This window comes from Falco naumanni, chromosome 13 (genome assembly GCF_017639655.2).
Source record: "Falco naumanni isolate bFalNau1 chromosome 13, bFalNau1.pat, whole genome shotgun sequence".
Lineage (NCBI taxonomy): Eukaryota > Metazoa > Chordata > Aves > Falconiformes > Falconidae > Falco > Falco naumanni.
In genome coordinates, this window is record NC_054066.1 from 17051620 (window position 1) to 17078663 (window position 27044).

Genomic DNA, 27044 nt, shown 5'->3' on the forward strand with positions numbered 1-27044 from the left:
TACATTCAGACTCATATGTATCAGGAGCCTTATACTTATACAGCCCTTAGCATCCTGTACATCTAAGTGCTATAAAAGCACCAAAAAAACCTTCCTGCAAATGAAAAGAAAGAGTTTACAAAAGTAACCAGTTGGATTTTTTTGCTATAGAAGAGGGAAATTCTCATCAGAGCATATGGGAAAAGAGATCATTTCCCCCTCCTATTAAATAAATCCTACACAACTCCCCACACCTGTTTTAATAGCAGCTCTGAATGTTTGCACCTTTTGCTTCCAGGGCTGCAAAGATCTGTGGGAGATGGAGGGTTTATAAAAACCTGCTTCAGGTCAGTATAAGGCTTTCCAGTGGATTTGAGCCAGATTCCTAGGGTGGGAGAGTTGAGTTTGGGGAGATTCATATTCATAGGACAACAGTGCTTGGCTAGGGGGGAAATTATGGGAGCAGAAGCAGGAGTCAGTGGGCAAATGAAAGAGTGAGTTTTAAGGGACATGTTAAAAGAAAGAAGCGTGACGGAGCCTGGCTGTTAGAATGTGTTGAATTTAAATATAAGAGTGTGTTCTTCAGACATGTAATCAGGGGAAGATATAAAATTGGGAGATTAAGTCAAACTGTAAAGCTGGTTGGGGAATTTGCAAGGTGAGAGGGAGAAAGCGCTATGCTAAGTATGCCTCTTGTATTATTGGTAATCCCTGTCTGCCCTGGAAGAATCCCCCATCTCTCTCCATTTGTTTATACGTGCAGCAAACTCCTGCAGAGCAGGGAGGAAGATGCAGGCTCTCTCCATCTGGTCTTCCAGCCAGCATTTTTCACCCCGGTGGCAGCTTGGAGAGGAGGTGAGCTGAGCTGGGTGGCTGGAGGGCAGCCTGGCTGTGCTATGGGGCTCTGGAGCAGATGTGGAGCTGGAGCAAACCCAGAGGAGCCTCATCGTTTCATCCCTACCCTAGTCCCACCCGTGCTGCTGCAGCATGCTTGGGGACCCCAAGGCAGGTGGGTACACAGCATCAATTCACCATGTTCCCAGGCAGAGCGTTTGACTTTTTACCTGTCACAAAAGGAAAGTTAGAGACAGCCTGCTGTGCTGTTTCTTGAAGCTCTAAGTGCTGATACAAGCCCTCCCTGATGCTGGGTACAGAGGCATTTGGCTGCAGCCTGTCCTGAGCTGACTCTGCCTGCAAGAAATGAGGGTCTGAAATCACTGCTTCTCCCTGCCTGAAGCCCAGGTGGGCTGGCGGTGCTTGACAGGGGACAGGTTGCACCTGGGGCCGCCAGCAATTCAAAATAAACCCATAATGGGCAACTGGCAAGCATTCAAGGTGCAAGGTAAGGCTTTAAGGCCTTTTTCAACTTTGGCAACAGTCAGGAGGTATTTGGAAAATCTGAGGAAGCTTTAGGCTGAAATGTTAGCAGGTGCCTTCACTTAAGGGCACAGCACATTGAGTCTTTGAGGTCTGGGTGTTGCAGGAGGCACCAAGAGATGTGCATGTGTCCCTGTGGGCCCTCTCGCAGAGCTCACCCCCAGACCATGGGGCTTCTTAGCAAAATAGCGTGTGTGCCAGCTGATAATGACCAGCAGCATGGTGTATTTCAGCATTCATTGCTAAGTGGTTCTGCCTGGAAAATTGACTTGAAAATGTGTTTCAGGATGTGCCAGATATTCTCATGCTAATTTCTCAGCCAAAACCTCCCATGTGGTGTCCAATGTGATATCAGTAACTCAAAGGCAGGGGAAAATGAAGCCTCTATCTGCTTTCAAGCAATTTATTCTCCTTTTGTCTTTTTACATCCAGCAGCTAAGTAAATTACAGGGATTAAAATACAAAAGACATTTAATTTTTTAACTGTAATTTCTTAGCTCCTGGCAACAGAGTGACGAAAAAGAAGAGAAATTAAGAAAAAGAATTAAACGCCAAATATAATTTCTAATGATTAAAATACAAATACAATTTTAACTGATTAAAAGTGAGAGGACCTGTTTGAGCACAAAGAAACAGCAGCAGGCTTCAGGATTCAAGTAGCTGTAATCAGCTTCAATTTCACATTAAAAAAACCAAAGGGAAAATTTCTGCTGGTGATTACTTTGACTGTATTTCTGGTATACTTCATCCTTCTCTTTATTCAAGCTGCTTTTAATTTTATCAGCTTCATTCTTAATTCTGCTTTTCTGTTCCTCAAGTCTCAAGGGTTATCCAGCCCTTTGAACTGATTTCTGACATGCTCTGTGGGAGGCATGGTGCCTATCTGGAGAGCTTGTGAGATGAAAGGTCTCTTATACTCTTTTCCCAGGTGGGCTGTCATACACAGAAGTTCGTGGTTACGTGGGAAGTCAGCGACAGAGCTGGGAATTATATCAAGTCCTAATGTCCGAACCAGAAATAAGAGAAGCGAAACTCCTATTTAGTCCTCAGGTGCAGTAGATCTTAAAATGTAATTCTGAGCTCTGAATTCTCCCATAAAACCAAACAACTGCTAGGCTTAGCCCAAATCCTGTTATTTTGACACCTTATTTTTTTTTAGTCTCCAACTTAGGTTTTCAAAACAAAACTCAAACTCGGGTGGGGGGAAGGGGAAACCACTTCTCTAAATTCTTTCAGCTTCTCATTGCCCCACCACAACACAGCTCTCTGTAAAACACTGCTCGCTGTCTTCTGTTTTCAATCGTGAAAGCAGTCAGTACCAAAGCCATCGGCACAGACAAGAGGCTTTCTGGAAAGGTGCACTTCTCAAAGATGCTTTCCCCTGTGAATTCCAGAGCAAGAAAGCTCCTGCCTAAATCCTTTAATGTATGCTCAGTATTTCAGTCATTGCAGTATTTATTTCAGGTGTTCGTTACAGGGTTGGAACAGGGGTATTTGGACGATTCACAGCAATTTCTCGTAACAGTTCAGTAGAATTTATACTTTGGATAGTTTTAAAGTTTTAACTTCCTGTGAATGCGTGATTTAAGGGTTTGAGGACTCCATGAGCACCTATGTGTTGAAGACAGTTTTTAGTAGTTCTCAGTCTGGGATGTGCATGAGCATATAGGAGAAATCCCTGTTACAAATAACTAATCTAAAAGGAGATTACTTTTCCTTTAGATTTCTGCCAGGCAAAAGGTTTCACTGAGCTCATTCTCTGCTGGATTTTCCCTACTGATACACCGAGACAAACAAAAGGGCTCTCTGGACCATCCAGAACAGTGGAGGTAGATGCAGTTGCCTCAGATCTGAGGGTGACCTGCAAAGCCTTGCTCCTGGGGAGGATGCAGCAGAACAATGTCATTCTTGTTTGCACTCATTTAAATCAGTGCCCGGAGTCTTTCCTTCCCCACTGTGCAGCACGTCCCCCGCACAGGCTCACAAAGGGCTGTATTCATCAGTGAGCAGCAACTAGTTATAATCCTTTTGAAAGACAACAGGCTGTGCCAGCTCTACCAAGGCTTGTTTTAGAGTTCATCCTTCCTCGCTCACGCAAGCCTGGGGCTGTGTTGGCTGACTCCTGTGCATGCGGATGGGTTTGAGGGTCTAAGGACCAACTGGGGTGGTTTCCATGGAGTGGGAAAGGACTCCCTGGGTCAGCAACTCGCATTGAAGTGTTTACGTCCCCTGTGGGAGCTAGATGACTTCCATCCCAGGAGCCATTTGATTTTGCACCCACATTCTTCCCGCAGACAAGCTGCTGCACAACCTTGCTGCTCCGGATGGGGTGAACTTTCTTTGCTTTTCAAGCCTCAATTTATTCATGGCCAGTTTTCTCCCATTTGTTCCCATGCCAGCACTGGCCATTAGCTTAAATAGCTCTCCACAGCGCTGGATTTATTCATCTCAGTGTGTTTGTAGGGAGCAAGCCGCTCCTTGCAGCTTTCATTTTGTGAGGACAAGACTGAAGCTGCTTTAGTTCTGTTGCAGAGGCAATGCTCAGTCCTCAGTCTTCTGTATTACCCTGCTCTTCTCTGGGGCTGAGCTATATTTGCCTGCCCTGAGTCTTCCTCAGACAGGCTGGGAGAGATGATCACAGCCTGGCTGAGCCTAGGTGTTGAGGATGCAGCTGTAGCTACAGAAGCAAAGACTGAGCCAGCCACGGCAGGTGAAGTCAAGTAGGGAGGGGAGAGCTCCCAGTGGACTTGGGTTAGAGGAAAAGTTAATTGTGGTGGTGCTGAGAAAACACTGACATAAAAAAAGCTAATGCATGCTTAATTAACACTCAATTGTCAACCTTAATGCAGAAAGCAGGGATGCCCTGCCTTTCCTTGTCTCCCACATCGCTCCTCTGTGCATTCTCCATCCTGTCCCGTGTCCTTCCCTGTGTCTGTCCCACCTCTTCTGCCAGTGTCCTTCCTTGCTTTCTTTCCAGAAAAAGTCTTTCACAGTCCCGTTCTGAACTGTACTGGGAGGCTGGTCAGCAGTTAGGGAGGTGATTGCTTTCCCGAAAGTCATCCCCGGCAGCCACCAAATGCTCTGAAGGCAGCTAAGGAAGAGCTTTAAACAGGTTTAAACTGTTAGCTGTGCTTATGAGCTGCCCGGGGCTCTGTGTGGATTCCTGTTTGCCAGTGAATTCCCACCCACTTTCACCAAAATCCAGAGATCCCCAGGGTGTTGCCTGAAATTTTGGCAAAACAAAAGCATGACTGGAAATTGTTGTATGACACTCAAGCAAGCAAAGGCCATCACTTCTAGAGTACATACATACAAGAATGAGCTCAGTTCCTGAAATTTAGAACCCCTGATCTGACCTTGGCCCTGTCAGACTTGACAAGTTAAATTGGCTTCTCCCAGATTCTTCCTGTCTCCCAGTCTTGCATACCCTCTCGTGAAGCCCGGCAAGGGCCAGCCCCCAGTGGAGGTGGCTTTTGTGGCAACTCTAAAAGTCACCCTTTGGATGGTCCTAGAACTGTAGATCTTCCTCCCATCGAAAGGACAAGGCACTTTAAGCAAAGAGTTAATGGACAATCATAAGTTGCTGTATGTTGCAGTGGTCCCTGTTGCTGCCTGGAAGATGCATTTGTCACCTAGCAACGATATAAGGTGATGAGGAAACAACAGATTTTTAATCTAATGGCCAACATCTACCAGAGAGCAGCCACCCAAGTCCACTGATGAGATGGATATAATTGATCGAGGAGGCAAGAGATACGAATCTCTTCATCGGTAAGTGGATGAGGAGGAGGGAGCAGAGGTTATCTTCATGTATGTATATGTGTGCATATATCTCCTTATCAGGGGGAATGACAAAAAGCCTAGAAAAATCCCTCAGACTGGAGGTAGCCCTTGGACACAGAGCTACCCAGAAGATGAGTGTCTTGGTATTGCAAAACCCCAAAGACAGCGGTGTCTCAGTAGACAAGGAGTGGGCAGGAGGGCTCACAGCCTGCCATGGGTTTTGGTGCAGAGCTCCTCTGGGATTTTGGTGTCAGGTCTTGGCTGCCTTAGAGCAAGTGCTGGTGCTCTCTGTGACAGTCACATATTTGAGATGCTCAGTAGATCATGGACAAGGGGACTTCTCCTGCTGAAGCAGCAGCTCTTTTCAGTATTGGGATCATGCCTGAAGCAAAAGACAGGGCTGCTGGTGGATCCCCTCTTAGCCAAGTCTCTCTGCTTTTAACATCATTACCAAGAATACAGGGACAGGCTCCACGAATTGCCACCACTGCTGGAAACCTCTGTGTGGGACCAGCCAGCAGAAAACTCCAAAGTTTGCCTTGAGGAGTGGCAGAATTCAGTTCTTCCCCTTTTCTTCTAGAAACAGAACAGATACTCGGTGTTATTTTTCAGTACCAGGAGCTCATTGTGGTACCTGCCCCCCGAAATACCAGGGATGATCCATTCGGTAGCTCTAAATTGGAACTACCCTGGGTGCTGGCTTGAGGGAAGTAATTGTGAGAGGAAGAAATTGAAATTAGTTCACTGATGGATGATCTCTTTGAAGCCTGAAATTGTAAGAGTCACAAGGTTCCCAGCAAAGCTGTGCACATTTTTATACTGCAAGAGCTTTTTCTTTTAAGATAACAGCTAAGAAATTGGTTTGGCAATTTACTGTTGAGCAAAATTGAAAAGGATGGGTCTGAACCAGGACACCAACATGTCCAGACCATTTATTTTGTGTAGCACATGCACTTAGCACCATTATGAGAGATGGTTTCTGAGAGGGCATCGTTTCAGAGGCTTGCCTTTAATTAGCAGGGAGCTGAAAGTAAACATTTGAGAGCACCAGGGTTTGGCTTGGGCTTATGCAAAACTTTAACAATAAATAACAAACCTAGATTGAGTATGTGTATCAGAGTTGGTCAGACTTCTTGACCTTTTAGTTGAAGCAAAGCCACAGAGGTATATCTCAAGAGCAGCTTAGCTTTGCCAATCATTACTGAAGTAATGGCATCACAACGTAATGCTTAACTTCTGGGAGTGATGGCTAAACATATTCACGGCAACACCCTTTGTGTTAAATCTGGAAAAACCGCAGTTAATGGTTCATTTCAGCCACGGGCTGTAAACTTCAGTGACAATCTATTACTGACTGCCGAACAAATTGGGATCGTCTGTTCTGTGGTGATCACAGCTATGGTACAAACCATCTTCCACCCGCTTTTAACTTGTCATCTGGATGTATCCATTAGGATCAAATCAGTCCTTATATTGTGCAATGAAATTTCGTATCCCTTATGAGAACCATTGGGAATGTGTTATTATTTCAGATGCATTTCCCTAGCAAACCAAGCCCTGGCACCAGCATAACAGCAGTAGAGGTGCTGGTGGTCGTTGTCCCTGGCTGGGAAGAGTATTCTTCACCCTTGGTGCATGTTTGAGGTGGTAGGCACAGTGCATAGGAGGTGGTTGGACGTAGCTCTGTCTTTTGTGTAATGCCAGAATTGCAGCTGAAGGCAGTATGTAATGAAAGCATGGATTCAAAACACTGTCTCCAGTGATTCTTTATTTGTAGCAGGTCTTGTTAAATACAGCAGTGGGTTAATATGGAACTAAGCTTCAGCAACAGGAATTTGTGAACAGCTCTGAAAATACCAAAACAACTGCAAGGTGCTGACCTTAAACTAGTGTTCCTCTAACTTCCAGCAGCTGTTTGAGTGTGTCCATGCAAACCCAAATTAATTCCCTGGCTAGCAGTGATTTCTAAAGTGCGGAAAGCCATTGGGTAACGTGTCCTCTAGCTGAAGGCAGAATATGCAGGGAAGTTTTAAAAGCTCCAAATTACAGAGGGTAAAACCCTGTTGCAAACAAAGCTCTTCCCACGTTTCTGCTGCTAGTGATGTGGAGACCTGCAGCTTTGTGTTTCACTTCATGGATCATCGGAACTGGAGTTCTGTGTTTAACCTTCTTCCAGGTAACCAGACCCTTCACTGGGACCAGGCTGATTTTAGGGATTTTGTGGGGGGAAGATTTCAACTTTTATAGTTTAGTCATCAGCCCTTTTTATTTGAGGGGGGAGAGAATTTTTTGAGGACCTGATGAATTTGGAGAGGATTTAATGTTCACAACAATTCCAATTAATGCAGAGAAAACATGACCACCTTAATACTTTATTCTGTCTATGGCTATTGAAATGGCAGAGCATGGCTCTTCAGCAGCATGGGTGGGCGTTTGGCTGCTTTGATAGATTACTGCCTTGTAACAGATGCACTTTGCTGCAGTTTAACTACACTAAGGTAGCTCTGCTGAGGTAGTTTGAAGGATGATAAAAGAGGGTCCAGAGGCTGTCATTCAGCCATGAAGAATACTCAGGGTACATGTAATCACAGCAATCAGCTGTCTGGTTTTGACCTGTTATTCTAATAATCAGTTGAAGTGCAAAAAAAAAAAAAAAAAAAGAAAAAAATTAAAATACTCTGCACCAGGGTACATGTGTGACACGGCAAATTAGCTCAGTTTTGAAAGGACACGTCTGGAAGAGTTGAAGCTTCTGTGCTTTTCTCTGTTCCTCATTTGGGTTTCAGCTGCTCATGAAATTTCATAGATAATGTTTTATATGAAAGACTTATTATACTAAAAACCTCAAGTGAAACTAGGAACCAAAAGGCAGTGTGTGCACAGGATCAGACACGTTATAGAGATTTGTGGGGTGATTTCTTGCTGTTTAGAGTGACACAAGCTTTGCACAGCAAAATCCTTACAAAGAAGTCCTTTTAATTAGAGGTGTTGCATGACATCTCTCAATTATGTATAATTCATACAAATTCCTAATACAGAACAGAGCCTTCCGGTTTGGCTCAAAGAAAGTCAGAAACCACTGTGTTTTTGATATATGCAGAAGGAAATCCAAAGTAATGATTTACAAATTACATTCTAATAACTTTCTCCAAGAAATAAATTTAAATTCTTCCATCTTGCTCTTTCTGCTTCCCAGTGTTACTGCAATTCTGTACCTGATCCACAATTTTTTTATAGCAAAGTTGGGCAAGTGTTATAAGACACCTAACACAACTCAGCTAAAAATTATATTGAAGTTGATTCAATCATATTGATGAACCACTTTGGTTACTTTTTGCCCACATAATCTGAAACCAAGGATAAGATCAACAAGGCTTGCAAAAATAAACTTGCTTGAGTGGAGAGTAGAAAATATACCTGAAAAACAAGTTTCAGGTTCACATATTTGCAATACCTGAAACCTGACTCTGGGAATGATGCACCACTACTATCCAAAACCAGGAAAAAACTGGGTAGAGCATACATCTGGTCAAAACAGCTCCAATTTACAGCTGCATTCACAATTAGCTACTGGAAAATGAGCTACAGACCAAGAATTTGATCACTGGACATTTTCAGCAGACATTTCTGAATAGCAAAGCCTAGTTCTGTAAACAGGTCTCTGATACCTGCTTGCGTTTCCCTGCTCTTGTCCTTCCCTCTTTCACATCAAAAGAAATGGTTTCCCCTTGGCCTAGCTTTCATCTGCCAACTATTGAATTTATTAAGCTCTCTGTGAAGTTATCCACTGGTTTCAATATGGGCTAGCTCACACCAGAGGTGCGCAGAGGCAGGAGCTCAGCCAGAGGTCTGGTTTTCATCCCTGCAGGAACCAGCACCTGCATGGCTCTTCCCCTCTGACTTCCCACTCCAAGATCAGTAATTACACTGATAAATTCTAAAAAAACAACAACACATATCTGCCCTCTCTGATTTATGTGTGTTTTCAGTTAGCAGACTCTGAGTCGGACTGTGAGCTTGGTGAGAGGTGAGTGTCGATCCCCCTTTTCTCACCTGTGGCTGCTCAAACCCCGGGCTCTTTTGGGGATGCTGTGCTCCTGCCCAGCACACCAGCACGGCAGAGGAACAAGGGCTTCCAGGAAAGGGCTGTTCGGTTTTTCTTCCAAAAGAGGAAAGGGAGGCTGGCAGCCTTTTGGGGTTTCAGCAAAAACGCTGGTGGCGGGTGCCAGTGTTGAAAGGCAAACCAGTTGCACGCTGCCTCATACATCAGCTGCAGCTGCTCCCATCTACATAGAGAAACTTTTAATAGAGTTCCCTTGATTGAGGAAAACTTCTCAATCCTCTGCTTACTGGTGATGCTTTTCTTTGTGTTGGTACACAACAGTGTGTTGTGTTGGTGCAGTCCCATTATGCTGGATTGAAAGTTAATTTTATTTTTCCCTTGCTAGGTGCATTGGGCAGAGCGATGAAAACCTTAGCATCTGGTATGTATGGTAAGTTTCAGATCTGTTTTAGAGGGAAAAACTGGCAAACAATATTCTTTGATGGATATATAGAGAGAAAGGCATTAAGAGAGACTGATAGCTAGAGAGCATTGCTCCTGGGCTGTCCCTGTTTTCTGTCTTTACTGACTAATGGGAATCATTTATCCCTATCCTCCTCACTGTACACTGACAACTGAGCTGGGCAAAAACAATGAATGATTTCAGGGAGAAATGTTTGAATTTCCAGCCAGCACTCGGTGCTGAGCACTCAGCACTGAGACATTGGTTTCCGGGGACTTTGATCATGTCCAGTACAGTGATGGGGAAACCGCAACATTTAACGGCTGTTTGCAAAAGATGTTAATGAATATGTTAATTTGAAGATATGCAGCCATCTGTTGGTGCTGCCTGCAGATGGTGATGGTACTGTTCCTCCCTGCTGCCTCTGCCTCAGGTTCCTGATGTTGTTTTTCCTGGCCTTGCTCCTGTCCTGCGGGATCTGCTGCTGCCTGCAGTGCTGGCTGAAACGGCGGGGCTGCCTCCCCCACCGGCGCACCCTGGCCGTCTTCGCGCTCAGCGGCTCGGATGCCTTTGGTTAGTCCTCTCCCTGACTGCTGCAAGGTCCTGTTGGCCCCAGCAGGCTTCCCATGGCCCATCCATAGCCCAGTAAGGGGTGGCCAGGCTTCAGTGGGAGCCAGGCTGCAGCTGGGTGCTGTGTTTCTGGTGAGCAGTGGGGTGTCTGATTTGGACATCTTGGGGGGATGTTTGGGACCACGAACTGGAGGGGCTTAAGCAGGCCACATCCACTTTTCCCCAGCCATACCTTCAGCTGGACTCAGTGCTGTCCCTGTGTGTCTGTGCGTGCCAAAGGAACCTAGCTGGGGCTTGGCCAACGCTGGAGCTATGTGAGCCCTTCTCCTCTGTGCCAGGGCATTTAGCAGCCCGACACAGGTAGCCACAGGCACTGGCTTGGGTCAGGCTGCCCTTTCCAACACGTGACCTGCATTTCTCAGTCAGGCAAGACTGCACCAGTCTACCTGAGCCAGCCCAGCAGGCGGTTTGACTGGCTGATACACCCTGGGATCTGTCAAAAAGTTGTCTTGGTGTGTTCTGTTCATCACGGTAGCCACCCTCAGCATTCCCCAGGGGCACCCAGCCTTTTGAGGACTGGGCTAAATGACTGTGTGTAGTACCCAGCGCTGACCTGGAGTGTTGCCAGCAGCATCAGCAGGCTGGGTCAGATAACAGTCCCTGCAAGAAGAATAAAGCTAATTCTGTCATTAGACTAAGCCCTTCCCAGGGGACGTATTGCCTGTTTTCTGGGTTGTCATGAACCGTGAACATCTCCACAGGGAGGACCCACCCCGAACCCACCCAAAATTCCTCTGTTCTCATTTCTTGTATCTGGGGTTTGTGGTGAGAGGCCTTGTGATGCCATGCTTCAAAAATCACATCCATGCCTTTCTGGTTTCCAAGTGGTTTGGCAGCTCCTCCCAGGCTCACCCCTCTCACTCCCACACTTGCTCTTCATGCCTGTCTGCTGTACGGGTCTGGCTTTGCTTTTTCCCCAGCAAGCGAAGTGCCTCGGTGCCCGTTCTCTGGATCTCAGAGCCCCAGCATGGCTGTGGAGATGTCCTCCTCTCTTGCCCCACGGTTCAGCCTTGGCGGAACTGAGTTACCTCCATCCTATGAGGACGTTATGAAGGAAAACAAGCTCTAGACACCACATGTTGGCTTTCTGCAATTCCAGTGGTTCATCAGAGATCTTCCATGATGCTACAGCAGTGTGAGATCAAATCATCCCTTTCCACAGGTTGGCTGAGAGACTGAAAAGCAGCACATATTGCATCTGAACCAAAAAGGGGAGACTAAACACAACATAATAAAGGCAAAAAACATGTGTTGAATCTACCACAGGAGCTCAGCTTGACATTTTGATAGGGCTCTGGATTTTGAGAAGCTCCCTCAAAGGCCTATCTGTATTCAGGGTTTCTGGCTCAGCCTCCGGATTTATCTCTCTCAGGCTGCTTGAGCTGGTGCAACCCCATGTGTTTTAGGACCACATGTTGATAAATGACTTGATAGTTACTTCTCAAAACTTGGTCTACTTCTGTCACTCTGCAGGGTGCCAACAAACACCCTCTGGCAAAGTCATGTTGTTCTAATACATTGTAATGCAATCATGCCACTGCAATGAAGGATCGTTTGCCACATTTAAAATATTTAGCACAGCATATCAGATTTGTCTAGTGCAAAAGGCAGCAAATTTATGATCAGGGAAGGGAAAGCAGGAGATGGGGATTATGGGGGGAGTAGCAGCAGCAGGAGCTGGTTACAGAGCACGCAAAGAAAAGTGAGTTTGCTCATTAGAGCTATTCTTAATGTCACGGTGACTGTCCCCAGCTACTCTTGCCCTAGCATTGCAGACCTGCAGGCTTTGGATGGCCCAGGACCCACATGGCAGTTCCTCACAGACATGAATTATGGGGTTAGGTATTTGGTGCTTAGCTGAAAAAAATTATTAGGATTAAAAATGTCATTTTCTTTGAGGTGTCCGCTGCAGACAGGATGGAAAGAGACTCCAAGAAGCCATCCAGACTCATACTCAAGCAGGATCAACTCTACATAAGCCATTCCTAGGAGGAATTAGCCTGCCTGGTTCTCAAATTACTGAGGAAAGATGTCGAATTTCCCCTTTAGCTGGATTCCAGATGAAAGCAAGATTTTTTTTTTTTGTCATGGGCAGGTCACTGAAAGCTGCATTCAGCTTGGCTGACCTGTCTACCTCTGATCTCTCAGTGGCAAGAGATGGGGACTGTGGTCAGATCCCTCTTGGTGCAGAAGGTAAATGTCACACCTAGTACCACGCACTGCATGCCTGTGGAGCCACGAGCTCACAGCCAAAGTGGGCAGCTGGGTCTATCTTAGATACCCCAAAAGATTAGTGGAAGCCCACAGACTGCCTCGTGGAGCAGCTCCCCAGCTGTGGAGTGAGGTTTGTACCAGTTCCTCTGCTGAGGAAGGAAACTGGGAAGATAAATCCACTAAAGGTTATGAAGTGCCCACATATTCTCATAATGAGGCTATATAAGTACCTTTGCTAGATAAAGAATTATAGCATATTTTGAGAGACAAATTCTCTGCCAGCACCACTGCAAATTATCTCCATAAAATCTTATTTTAGAAGCAGCTTTAATGTTTGACTCTTGTGTGAAAGGAAATAAATGTTACTGTAGCAAAATGAATGTTTGTGCCAGCAGGCTAAAATATTACAGGGTTTGTTAATAAGGAAAATTAGCAAATACAGACTCAGCCAGTGGAGAAGTCGGCCAGTTCTTGAGTGTCCTTTCACTGGCTGACTTAGTAAGAATTGCAGGTAATCAGCACCTCTCAGGATGAGACCTTTTATACACATAACGGCTTTCACTACTCAACCCCTTCAATTTATGCCCTGAAGCATGGGATTTGATTATGTTTGTCACTTCAGCTTGCATAGCCTGCCAGTGGGCATTAAATCAGCCATCACTTCCTTCCCACCTACACACTGCATTGGCTCCAGCGACCCCTTCGCGGAACTGAACTCCACAGGTTGTCTGCATTATACGCTGCATAAAACATTACAGTCTCCCGCTTATTAATCGCTTGGCTCCGGATAAATTGCTGCCTTTAATTTCATTGAATGTCACCTTCTAATCAGATGGCTGGACAGGCTAACAAGCAAGGAGGGTTTTGGTTTCATCACCGCCATCACTCTGCATCCCCGTTTCACAAGGTCCAGCAAGCGGCACTCGTTGCCGTTGCCGAGGCGGCGGATCCTTCCCCAGCCACCCAACAGAGGGCAAGCGAAGCTTCCAGCAACGCGCCCAGGAGGCTGCTGCTCCTGCAGGAGCATTCCTGGGAACAGGTTTGTGTTTCCATGCTTACTAGTGTGCGCTCAAGTGAGTTCAGCTTCATGTTTGGGGTGCTGGAGTTATTTACAAAAGGAAGAAAACTGTTACATCAAAATTGCATCGTGGCTTACGGTAAAGCAAGCTAGTGGCTGTCACAAAATCAGGCTCCAGCTGGAGTCACCAGTGTGGGAGAAGCCGTGTGCTGTGGTATTTCTGCAATGTGACAGGAGCCATGGGCACTTCCAAAAACTGCTGAAGACCAGGAGCCATCTCCAAAAAAAGAGGTTGGGCAGGATTGCTTAGGAGAGGGGCATAAACGGACCTCGCTGCTGGCTTACGTTGGGAAGGAGAGTACCCTGAGAGGGGTCTCTGTAGGCACTGCCTTGGTCCTTGGCTTCCTAATCACTGAAATGGAAAAAAGGATAGATTCCTTCCTTCTACAAATGTATTTGGGATGGCCCCACCGACCTACTGTTGTCTGAGAAAGCTGCTTCTCCCAGCAGGCCCACTTAGTCCCAGGTGTTCCAGCAGAATGGACAAGGTTTCTCCAGATCTGTGTTTCTGTTCCTACAGAAGCAGAGAATTTGGCTGGTATCTAATGCTTTTGTAAGCACTCAGCCCTTAATGAGGGCAGTTAATTCAGTTTGGCTGACGTTTTCAGAGTTATAAGGAAAGATGAGCTATTTCTTTATAACCCATCATCTTAGGAATAGGGTCCACTTTGGAAAAGCACTTATTCTGCTGTGACTGTCTGGCTATCACTCATCCTCTGACTTATACTTCCTGCTGACTTTGAGAAGAAATTGCAAACTGCTCTAGAAAAACCCAGAAAACATCAGAAGACAGATGCATTTGTGCGGGAACTTGTTGTCAGTAAGCCTTGAGAAGGGGAAACAGGAGCAGTGCAGAGGAGCTAATTGCTTGGTGATTATCTGGAAGCAAAAGATGAAGGGAATGCGGTGAGGTGCATGGCTGGACTTCCACCTCCGCGCATCAAAAGCTGAATAATAAAACCATAAACCGGCTCTCAGGCGAAATAGGGCAAAACCAAAGAGAGCTGAGTCATAACATGGGATCGGTCAGGACTGCTGGGAGGGTTGCACAGGAAAGATGGGGGAATTATCATTAATCTGGTTTTTGTTGTCATCTGAAGGCTCTGGATTATGGGCTAGAGGCTTTTGTGCAGGGAGGAAGAGGATAGGGCTGGGGTGAGGTGCGCGCTCTCTCCGGTCACTCGGTGGCACAGTTCTGGCTCTGGCCTTTCTCAAAGGGTTGCAAAATCTTACAGCAGGGACACAAGGGATAGCGGGTGAAAATCGTTTTCCACTCTCTGTAACAGTACTTGGCCAGACTACTTTGGTCAGTAATCGCTTGCTCACAATATTTAACGGATGCAGAAGAGCAAGCTGTGAGAGTCCAGCCCCAAGCTGAGAGAGAAAAACCTCACTTTCTTGGTAGAATTTTACTTTTGTCTCTTGGAAAGTTTATAAAATGACTGTAAGTAGATGTGTCTAAGCCAGGGATAAAGTCTACAGCGGTTGAATAGCCGTTGCTGTAGGTTTGCCCTGGGGTCTGATGTCTGCCTACCCGCAAAGGTCTGGGCAGCCTCCGCAATCAACAGCCCACTTTCCCAAGGGCTCGGCCCCTTGATACTGCTGCCTTCCGTGTGTCCTTGCAGGAGAGCAGTGATTTCCTTCACAGGAGTCAAAGCAGGTCACCTGGCAAAGCACTTTTCAAGGTAAAACTTGGGCTAACAAGTTTTTTTAAACAAAAACTTGGTTAGAGAAACACAACGCTCAAAAGCAACTGCATTTATTATATCTCACTAACATTACAATAGGCAAGGAGAACAGAAATCTGAAGTAACATTCTTATCTACTGAACATAATTGTTCAGATCTACTGAATTCACACCAAAATGACATTACATTGTCTGTGAAAAGGTGGGAAATCCATAGTTTGGGAAATACTCATGCAGCAGCAGCAGGAGATAGTCTAGTTCACAAGGTCACAGTGAGTCCTAATTACAGCCGGAGTTATTAAAAGCCCTTATGAACAAAGCTGATTGAGGTAGTGAGAGGACAAACCATTGCATACAGAAAAGGACAGCCACTGCAGATGTCATTGTTTTATTATCTCTCTCACTCACTTACATCAAAATGGGAAATCGATACCTATCTGTCAGGCATGAAATCAACTTAGCAAAGAGCTTACCTACAAGACTTTGCTATTTTCCATAACCTGCAGCCAGCCAGATCCCTGGCAGACTGCACCGAGCTGTGCACTGTCAGTGGAGAGGGCAACAGGGAGCCCCAGGTTCCAGCAGACACCACAGGGCAGGTGCAGCAGGCAGGGTACGGGGGAGTCCCAGCTCGCAGCTGAGTCCCTGACTGCCTGTATCCTGGGAAACCAAGCAACAAGACTGAGATGCCCAAACATAAAAATACTCCTTGGAAGTTAGTGAAAATCTGAAGAAATCTTGCATTGATGGCCATCAGGAAGGCAAAGTCCGTCTATTGTAATTCCTAGTGAGCTGCTTGAATGGGATGTAAGTAGGTATTAAGGAAATACCTTCATATCTGAGCTCACCTGCTACGTCTTTAGCCTTAGGGACTGCTTGTTATTTTGAAAGAAAAAATAAATCCTGTATACTTTCTCGGAGGTTTCTTGCTAATGTGTAAACAACCAAACTAAAATAGATCTGCATCATGGCATGGTAATGAGCTAATGAGGACTGAATACTTCAGTCATAAAATCAGAGTCAGAATTAAATCAAACAATGGATTAACAATTAAATATTAACAACCGATCAAAACATCAGATAGACTGTCAGCAGGATTTGAATAATGAAGCAATGCAGCACTGGACTGGTTGTTACAAAACATTAACCTGGCAAACCTAAGGGTTGTTGTGACCTTTTCCTAGTCCTGTTGTGCAGGAGATAGATCCTCAAAAGCTACTGTAGAGTGTGGATAGAACAGGAGTATGATTAAAGAATTAACCCTTGTTCTACATAGATACTGAAGAAGAGGAAGGCTCACAAATGTTTATGCAACATTCTTTGTTTGTAAATGTATTTGAGAATGGTGGACCCTGAGTGACGGTAGTATTTGGGGTATGTGTGTGCTGTATTTGTATACCCCCAGGCGGAGCACAGGGCTGGAGGGACTGATGACACCAGCATTTTATGTTCACCCCTGATCGGGGCTTAGACGTTCAGTCCCAAAGTGTCACTGAGCCACTGCTTGGTGTGACCCATGTGTTGCAAGTCACAAAACAACTCCCATCACCTCAAAACAACCTGAAGACCTTTAGGACAAAGGCCCAGAAGTTTCCTCAACTACAGCATGCTGGAGAAAAAGAACAGGAGAAATCAATGGTCTAAGATCTGCAATTACACCAGCATTAGCAGATGATGCCAGGCTATTTCTCCTCTGCTAAACAAGAAATAAATTTTTGCAGCAAGAGTTAATCTTCATTCCTCAGAAAAAGCTGTAGGAAACAGCAACAAGAGGCTGGCAGGTGTCCCTGAGTGTTAGTGGGGAGGACTAACATGCAGGCTCCACAGTCTGGGAAGGATATAGATTCAGGATTTTGATCCAAGTGATGATGTCTTTGTTCAGTACCTCCTCCCGAGGAGCATCTCTGCACTGGGCGAGTCAGGCTGGGGCAGTCAGACTGGGGCAGCCCACAGCACTGCAGCATCTCTCTTCGCTCGGGGAGGTTGAGGAGCATTCACCTCACTGGGGAGGAGCGGGGACATGGACATTGGAGCAGGCACTGAGCACAGCTCTGCCTCTGCAGTGGGTTCGCCCTCCCTCTCCTTCCCAAAGTGTCCCTGAAGAAGCAGGGGCACAGCTGCCAAAAAAGTCCCCAGAACTTCCCTGCTGTGACACAGTGTACCAGCATCAGCTCTTCTGCCCCAAAAGCCCCACAGAAAATATGTATTTCTGACATGACTGTGACAAAGTTTTAAAAACAAACAGCTCTGGATGCCGCTTCCTGCAATAACAGGCAGAAATTCCTATCACCTCCAGGCCTCTGCATGCTTGGTATAATCCATGAATTCATCACATCACTCATAACCCTCATACTCCTTGTCTCTCACGTCTTTGTGAAAAAGCCTCCGTCACTTCTCCTACTGTGTTTACATCTGTTCAATATAGCTCATCTGTCGGCAATAAGTTGCTTCCAGTTGGCTAACGTAAACACCTGCCACCCCAAGCAGCATGAACTCTGCAGGCACAAAGCCTCCCTCACCTGGGCAGCAGCGCTGCCACGAGGGCTCACGCTCAGATGGCTGCGTTACGGTCTGAGCTTTGCAGAGGTGCTTAAGCCTGTAGCAAAGCCATATGGACCTGCTATCGTCCCGACTGTACCAGGGCCTGATTGTTATTTGATTAGGAGCCCTGTCAGGATTGGATGATGTTTTAACATTGCTGGTCAGTTCTGTGCTGCAGCACAAGATGCTGCTTTGAGGACAATCTGTGAGAGGTCTTGGCCCCTCATCTTCCATCATAGGGGTTATCAGAGGTGCTGTCTGGGACACAACCCGCTCCATCCATAGCCATCCCATGTGCCTCTGGCTCTCATAATATAAAGTTTCACTTCATATTGCCTGGGGAGAGAAATTAGTTTTCTCCATCCAGTCTCCCCACCAAGCAGTCAGTGGAGGACGCCTACCTTGGTGGGGCCTCAGTACCTATGGTTGGGCACAGCCTTCTGAGAGACTGCACTGCCATTTCTCCACTGCCCCTGAGCAGGTGTATCTGTGTGCCGAGAGCCATTTCTCAACCCCTGGTGGTCATGACCATACGATGTGGTGCCCGTGGTAGAAAGGACTGCATTTGGACAGTTCCTACCAACCCTAAGAAAACTGCCTCAGCTTCCCTTTCCATTAAAGGCATGCAAGAACTTTTGCATCCATCCTTAGGGAACATGTTAAACCATACTGGTTTTTTTCACCCATCTTCATGAGGATATGGCTGATGCTCTAGCCTCATCCAGCCTATGGCAGCCTGGATTGCAGTAGGGGACAGCAATCCTGAACTGGTTTTAAGTATCTTTTGATAGAAAGGGACAATAGATTTTACTACTGTTTATCCTAGTTTCTAGCTGGTATAGACATATTGTCATGCACAAGGTCAGATCTTCAATCTTCACTCGCTTTTTCTTTGTGCAGGCAAAAATTTTGCTAAGCAGAAAGAAGCTGGTAATTTGCAGATCTCAGTGAGTCCAGAGCATCTGTAAGTATGGGAATGGACAGTATTTTGCAGGGAAGAATGCACCTGAGTTTGCAGTGTTTCCTCAGTGCAGATGTTCATGGGCCAAAGAGAGGGCCAGGCATTTAACACAGTTCTTTATCTTCTGCTGAACTCTCCAGCTGCCCTTAAGAGGAACAGACCTCCATGCTGGGTGCACAGAGTCCAGGTGTTGGTCAGATGATCAGTCCCGTTCTTTGCCTGTATTTTCTGCTTTGTACATTCTGTTGACACATTGCCAGACACGAAATAAATTCATCTTACAGTTTGGGGATCTTCATGCAGAATGCTGGGGTCTGGTCCAGGAGCGGCTGATTTATCCCACTTGTACCAATAGTGTTGAGCCAAATGCTGAAAGAGTTTGTGTTGGTTACTTCAGTCTGTGCTTATGAAAGTGGCCTCAGCACTCAAGACAACAGAATTCCCTAAAGCAAGATCTTCCAAGAGATTACTTTCTTGAAGGAAGGTTTTTTTGAAGGTTTCAAAATGCAAACACTGTAGCATACAGTAAATCCTTGAAATTTAGCTTTGCATCTGTATCACAACCACAGGAGCTTGGATCTCTGTGCAATCCACTACAAATAACAGCAGAGTTCTTTCTGGAGTGCTTATCTCCTTCTCACACTCTTGTGTCCACTGCATACATTTTGGCTGTAGCTGTTTGTGAGGATGGCAAATGCACATTTGTTACAATTGTCCCAGCTGAGGAATAGCATTTCCTCAAGGAGTAAGCAGTGTGGAGTCTTCCAGAGCTGGTCTCTGTGAGGCACAGGGAGAGAAATAGGATCTGCTAACAAATGCTTGGTGACTTTCAGCTGCAAAGCCTTGAAAAGCAGAGAAAGCAGCACTCCAAGATATGACATAATAACACATTTTATGTCATACTTACACGTCAGCTCTCACCTGAAGACCTTGATGTGCTTTCTAGAACTGCTGAAATAAGACTATTGCCATTTTACAGCTGAAGGTATTGCTTTTGGGGATGAACAACCATCCTGAAGGGTGTCCCTGAAGGACTTTCCCCACCCTGTGTGCCTGTAGCACACCCCAAGTGATGGCTCTATCTCTGAACTGTGTTTCACCCTGCCACGGTTCCTCACCTCTGAAGACATACATGCAGCAGGTGAGCAGGGCCCCAGATAAGAAACAGCCGAGTGACCCTGCCATGCCGAGCCAGCATGACCAGCCAAACTTGTACTGGATGCCCAGAAACACATCGTGGAAGACCAGAGAGGAGCGCTCCACGTAGACATCAACAGCATACCACACCGAGCCGGTAATGCCTGGGAGACCTGCAGGACAGGAGGGAGGTGCCACACACAGCTCCCAGAGGGACCACCAGGAGATCACAAACATAAAATCTGGAGCTATAGCCTACTGTCTGCTGGGTCAGACTTTAGCATGGGAAGACCTTCCCCAAACGGCAGCTTTTGGCCCCTGTTCAGTCTCAGCCCGGTCACAGTGAATCACAGGGTGGATTCACCCTGGCTCCTACTGATACAAGCTGGGATGCTACCAGGCAGAGGCTGGACCTCACAGCTCGGCACTCACAGGCTCCATCAGTGCCCACAAAGTAAAAGGCAGAAAGCTCCTCCCTTCTCAGCTTGTTTAGCAACTTACTGGAAAGTTGCTTGAAGAATTTAATTTTCTAATCTGTTTTGACTTTCAGAACTTTGCTTTTCAGACAAACTTTGGGAGGTGGATGGAGAATGTTTAAAAGAACCTCTCAAAATGTTTTACATGTGGCTGGGGTGAGTAATGTGTTAAATCTGCTTATGCTGAAGCAGAGGCTGATGTTTAAAATTGGAGTAAAGTCAAATGAAATTACTTGGTACCTAGTTGGCTGTATATTTTTGCATTTAAAATTCTCCCACTGGCTGTAACAGCAAAGCACCTCAGTCATTTGGGTATTTATCACCCAGGAGGGACAAATGTGTTATTACCCTTTTATTAGAGATCATCTGCAGAGATTTCAGGCAAAGTGACTTGCCCAAGGTCACACAATCTGTGACAGAGGCAAGAACCGAATCAGGATGCCGGGGCTTTCTAGTCCTTCAGCAATTGTCTCTTTGCCTTAGCAACGACACTGACTTCTTCACAGTAAACCAGCAGTAAATGGGAGTCATTCAACTCAGCCAAGTCGCCTGGTCAATACACGAAACGAGAGCAGATAAACTCAGCTATGTGCTGCTAGGGGCAGGCAGGGAACAGAGGAAGCTATATTGCACAAATAAAGCAAATAAAGATCTTTCCCCCATGTTTACCCTCTGGAAAATCATCAACTCCTCTCCCTAAAAGAAGAGAAGGCTTTGAAGCTTCTCCTGTTTTCTAAAGGGAGTTCTGCAGGACAGGGGCACAGCAGGGGAATACCTGCAATGAGCAACATAACTCCAGACACCAGGCAGATGCGCAGCTTGATGAGCGGCTCATCGGGAAGGAATTTCACACAGTCCAGTCCCAGAACAAGGAAGAGAAATCCAAATCCTGACAGGATATCTGCTGTGATCATCATGGCTCGGGTCAGCACCAGCTTCACTGCAGGACAAAAGCAGATCCTTCTAGTGCACAAGGAATGGAAATGTGGGTTGGTGATGGGGTTGGATCCCAGGGGAACATATTTTTCTGGGATGAACTTTCTCCAGCTTCCCCTGGGAGTAATACCTCACCTCACTGAGAAATGAAACATGGCTCTAATATGTATGTCCAAATTATCTGTCACTGAGTAGAACAGATCTTCTTGTCTACACTCAGGTGTCCCCACCACTTACAGAAGCATCTTTAACTCTTACATACCAGGGTGTTCAGCAAAGATGGAGTCGTACTCATCACAAGTTTGGATCCCATCAAAAACGTTTGTGACACATTCCCACCATAGGCCACGGCACTTTGTACTCACCTGTGGGTTGAGAAGAGAAAGAAGACCGTAAGTTAATATATTCACCAGCACAGCGGATGGTCAGCTAGGCCCTTCGACCCAAATCCTGGTCCCATTATGTCAATTGTAAACTAGAGGTTTTTAGCTTGAAGAAAAGAAAAAGTGGCAGGATAGAGGAAAAAAGTTTTCTGTGTCCCTACTAATGGGTTTAAATTAGAGCAAAAGAAGTTCAGACTATCCATTAGGGAAAAAACCTTCCTGTTGGCAAGGATAAAAATTCTGAAGGAAATTTCTGGGAGGACCTATGGGCAGCAGCTGATGGGAGAGATCTAAGAGCAGGTTTGATCACTCCTTGCCAAATGCTTGTCTAGGCTGACGGGGCAGGGCTATGGACCAGATGACCTGAGACTCTGCTGTCCATGCTCCCCTTATACCATCCCCCCTGCCAAGAAGGGGCAGCCTGGTGGGGCTGGCGTGGGGCTGGCGGGGCAGGCGTCTCACCAGGAGCTGGGTGCCCACCATGGGAGGTGGCTGTGGCACGGCAGAGGAGGGATTTACTGCAGAGCAGAGGTGTGGATGTGAGCCCCTCTCCAGAGGTGTATGAAGAGCTGCCCCTGAATGACTCAACCATAAACACTGGCTGGAAAACAAGAGGCATCCAGCGCTGATCCTGGCCCTGGGGCTCCTGGTGTGCTGCCGACTATGAGACCACGCGTGCCCAAGCCACACTCATCACTGAGACATCCAGACTCGGGCAGACGTTGCAGTAGCATCATGGCTAATCATCTCCGCTGTCCTGAAGCCGTAGATACCATTCCCAGCCCAGCCTTCCATAAATCACTTTAATATGGGAGGTATTTTCATTACCAATGCAAATATGGCAACAAGCACCTCTAAAACATTCCTGGAATTGCTCATACAAGGAGCAGAGTTAATGTCAGTGCAGCTTCGGACTCCAGCCTGCCCCACTGCTGCCAGTGACACCTGCTGCACTTAATGGAAGGAGAAACTCTCCCAGGGAATGGGTTTCACACAGGGGAAGGGGACTGGGCTCGCTTGGATGATGCAATAAATTCATTTTACTTGCACTTTGTGTAAATCACAAAGCAGATAATAACATATCTCAGCCACCTAATAAAGTCTCATCCAGGATGTATTCAAGTCATAGCCAACCACAGTATTTTCTCCACAATACAATGTCCGAGCCAAACTGCACACCTTCTTTGTGATACTGCACTGTGGATAAAAGGTGAGTAAAAATGACTCACTACTTCAGACTGACAAAGAAGATACTCTTTATGTTTGAATGAAAATGAGCCACGCTTTGTTCCGTGAAGATGAAAACTACTTACAATTTCTGAGAATTTCTGGGTATGTTTAATGAAAAATATCACCAAAAAATGAGAAGCAATGCTGGAAAAAATCTGGTTTCATTGATTCTATGCTTTTCAAGAGAACAGAGTCATGTAAAACAATTTGCTGTGTTTATATTAGATGTAAGTTTTTACCATGATTCTCGGAATCCAACTGCAGCTCCTCTTCTGTTTTAACTCACCACCATTCAGGCTGTGCTTGAAATTAGCATGTTTATATTAAATTACATTTTGTTCCACTTGTATTTATATCATTTCATGTTCCTCCCAAACCACTGTAGGCTTACTCATACTACTCTGTATTCAGCGAATACTCTCAGTTACTTCCTCACTTTTTCACATTAGTACTGGGTTTTTAATCTCACAAGCAGCACCTTTGTCCATATTATTTATAGACTAACAGGATTCCAGGCTTTGTCAGCCCCCAAGCAAAACAGAGGTCCTATGGTGTAACTGTTGTGATCATGGTCCAGCTTGTGCAAAACAACCCTTCCCAGACCAGAAAAAAACTTGATTAATGTTTCATGTTTCTTGGGGTGTTTCAGCTGTCACCTACTGCTAGTGCTGAACGCAGGCAGAAGCAGGGATCAGCCCATCTCTATGCAGCATGTGCACAGCCAGGGAAAAATGTCACATTGCCCGGTGCAGGAGGGATGGGAACACACATCAGAAGGGGACCTGCGGCTGGCCTGAGCCACTGCTGAGCTCTTACCTGCCTCATAACCTCCTTGGCCATCCCTTGCTCCCCTCTGCTTTGTGCACCGTTTGTCCTTCTGGTTGTTAATCTGCTTCTAAACCACCCTTGGGCATCTGCCCTTGTGCAGGCAGCACAGACCCTCAGGCACACAGGAACCCGCTGCTGTAAATGGGAGAGAGGTCAGGGCTGGCTGATGTGTCATGTGGGGGCACGGGTTTCTTCATCCCATGGCCAGACCCATGCACCATGTTGGTAGCACTAATTCCCCATCACCTCTTTCCCCCCACAGCAAATCTGCTCCAGCTTGCCCAGCCAAGGACTCCCTGAGAAGCTGAACATCACAGCCAAGCTCCTCATCTCCCATTTCGATTATGAAACACACCGCCACGACCTGCTTTCCCTAACACAAGTATGCATGTAAAACATAAAGTGCATAATGACTGTAATATATATAATTATATCCTAGGCATAATGTATTATTAATATTAAAATAATTCTAATACAAAAAAATGACAGAACAAGCATGCACTTCCCCTTCTGGGGAGAGCGGAGAAGGCAAACATGTGAGCAATGTTAGTCACAGTTTTACCGCACTGTAAAAAGGTGCCAACATACAATGATTACAAGCACAGCATAAAACAGGCAGTGTTTAACAGTAGTGGTAATATTTTTAATCTGCCCGCAACAGGGAGGGACTGTGTACGCAACACAGTGCTTGTTGGGAAGCAAATTATGCATTTTTTCCAGCACAAACTACTGCAAAAATTGACCCAAGCTTGTCTTGATGCTCATACGGAGTGCACCAGCTGAAACTACTTTCTGCGTTGCCATAGCCCGGTTGTTTCTGAAGGGGAGGCAAGGGGCTGTGAGAGCTGGGCACCGGCCGGGGCCCCTGCAGCCCCTCTGGAGGTAGCTGCTCCCCATGCTCCCTGGCCTCTCCCTCCTGGGCTGCTCCTCTTCAGCGAGACCACAGTGAGGGCTTCATCCTCCCCAGCTGCTGGGGGACGGGGTCAAAGCCAAGTGACTTTCTATGCTGGAGGATGGAATTCCTTTTTTCTTGAAGTCAAAGTTTCCCAAATTACCCTTTTTCCAGCTGAAAGTGGGAGTCATTGTGAACTCCACTCCTTTCTGGCCATGGACAGTTTACCTGCATTCCCCTGTTTAGAGGGGCAGTGAGTCATTAGGGACATTAAGGACATCAGTGGTCAGGTATTAAGGCTGGGGGCATTTTGCTCTATTATTTAGTATTCACACTCAGAGCAGGAATGTGAGAGTACTGGCTACTAATAACCAAACTGGGTGTTAATGGAGCACTTCCCAACAGCCCAGTGCAGATGCCTTTGTGCCAAGAAGACAAGGTTACACAGCCTCAGGGTAATGGACTGGTTCTTTCCTGGACTCACTTAGCTCAGGAGTTGGGTTTCCCTCTTCTGCTTTTCCTCCGATCTTGAATCCACTTGGCTTTTCTGAGTATACAGATATCTTCAGCTGACTACAGAGAATTCACGTCTTCCTGAAATGAATCTATAATATCTCCCAAACCAAGATGACAAAGAGTGATATCCCAGCCAGCATCAGTAGATGCACGCTGTTTTCCCTGCAGAGGCTCACTGAGTAGACACACTGACCATCAGCAACCTCCCCACATTGGATCTATGACCACCTCAGCATCCTCAACCACCTTCCAGGGTGGGACTGGCAGTCAGATTGTTTGGATTTCTCACGGCATAGAGAAAAAAAATATTTTTCTTGTAATCAGTTTTATCTTTCTTTCCTCAGAAAATCCATCACTTGATGTGATGCAGCTAAACGCTGCATTGCAATCACTGAGTGCAGAGGAGCAATTCCGGTTTCCTGTGCTGGGTAGCTGATATATTCAGCCAAACTCTGTCTTGGAAGGTGTTTCACCTTCACTGCAAGAAGTATCCAGTTTGCCAGACAGCAGATTCCCACGCTGGGCACCTGCAGCCCTTAAATGTACAGAAACTGCTGGCTGCTGTGGAAAGAAAAATACAAACTTGCGGTACTGAGCACTGCAGAAACAGCCATGGTTTGGGGTTTGGAGTCTCTGGGGCACAACGTGCACATAAGCAACATTCTGCTCCCTTGTTTGCAATTTACTTTTGCCAATACCTTTCTTTAACACAACAGTGCTATTGTCTGCACAAGTTCAAGCAGATATTTTTGAGTGGTGGATGTAATGCCAGTCCCCATGCTCCCCATAAATTTCTGCTAGCCTGATAACTCAGTGAAAAGACTTGAAGAGCACAGGTGTACATGCTGGACCTTCCCACCAAGAAGTCTGACCTACAGAACTAGAAACATCTCAAAATATCCATGCAGGCTGGAGACACAGAATAACTGTACTCAAGTTCATGTACATTTAAACCCAGAGCCTGTAAACCTTTCCTGAGCTTACCAAGTGAGAGCAGAGTCTGGATAATAAAGTCTGGCAGAGAGAATTACACAAAATACTACTTTTCCCCTGCTCTTGCCAGAGACATTAATTTCATTTTCATCCACTTTCATGCAGCACAACAGAGAAAAAGTACATGAGAGTGGAACAATGATGCCACGAACCAAACTCTCTCTAAGACACATTCATTTTGGTGATGAGGCTCTCCTTACCCAGATCTTACCTCCAAGGAATCATCAGCGTTCACCATCCAGCAGTCTGTCCAGGTAGATGCTATCAAAAACCCAGTAGAGAAAAAAGCAAAAAAACAGCCCACATACTGGAGGAAAAACCTCATGCCAGCAGTGCTCAGCACATCCGAGGGGGTGAGAAAAACAGTGCCCAGCCCTTGTTCTTAAAGCTGGAGTAGAGGCAGAGCCTCAGTGTCCCAGGTCACTGCCACCCTCTCCCAGTGGCCATGAACAGTGGGAACTTCTCACTTCTACAGATGCCATCCATCAATGACGGCCACAGGAGCAACGCTCACCTGCAGTGGGGACGGGAGGAGGGTGAGTGCCAGTGGGAGCTGCTGCAGCCAATCCGCCCCCACAGTTACAGCTCTGGTCATGCCTGGCTGAAGAGAAATGGGGCTGTGCAGAAGGGACATGCAGGTAACCAGAGTCCTGGACTTGCAAGGAAAACCGGTACCATTGCAGGTTTTAGCAAAGTAAAGATTAAAAAAAAGAATCAAAACTTGTTCTTCAGGGCAGAAGTTTTGAGCACTGCTAAGGGATACACAGAAGAGCTCTCATGTGCACACATGTTTTTGTCCCTGTACATTGGTTCGTGCCTTAGCAGTGAGACTGTAAAGTGTCTCGGTGTAGATGCCAGGCCCTTGGGTTACCCTGCTGGTCTCTGGTGCAGTGATGTT

At 46.2% G+C, this 27044-nt stretch overlaps 2 protein-coding genes across 2 annotated transcripts; one reads left to right on the forward strand and one right to left on the reverse strand.

Annotated features, from left to right (window-relative positions):
* Positions 1-1290: 1290 nt before the first annotated feature.
* Positions 1291-12253, forward strand: TMEM207 (transmembrane protein 207). Its single transcript, XM_040613566.1, has 6 exons — positions 1291-1321; positions 7215-7315; positions 9129-9166; positions 9588-9632; positions 10078-10217; positions 11195-12253. The coding sequence occupies exons 1-6, from the start codon at positions 1291-1293 to the stop codon at positions 11341-11343; spliced, it is 504 nt and encodes a 167-aa protein (XP_040469500.1). The 3' UTR covers positions 11344-12253.
* Positions 12254-14275: 2022 nt separating this feature from the next.
* CLDN16 (claudin 16) lies at positions 14276-21723 on the reverse strand (the record flags this gene model as incomplete). The annotated part of the gene is made up of 4 exons (XM_040613567.1): positions 14276-19532; positions 19874-20065; positions 21144-21308; positions 21567-21723. Coding segments are annotated over 4 exons (654 nt in total), but the record flags the coding sequence as incomplete, so codon positions are not given.
* Between the last annotated feature and the right edge of the window lie 5321 nt (positions 21724-27044).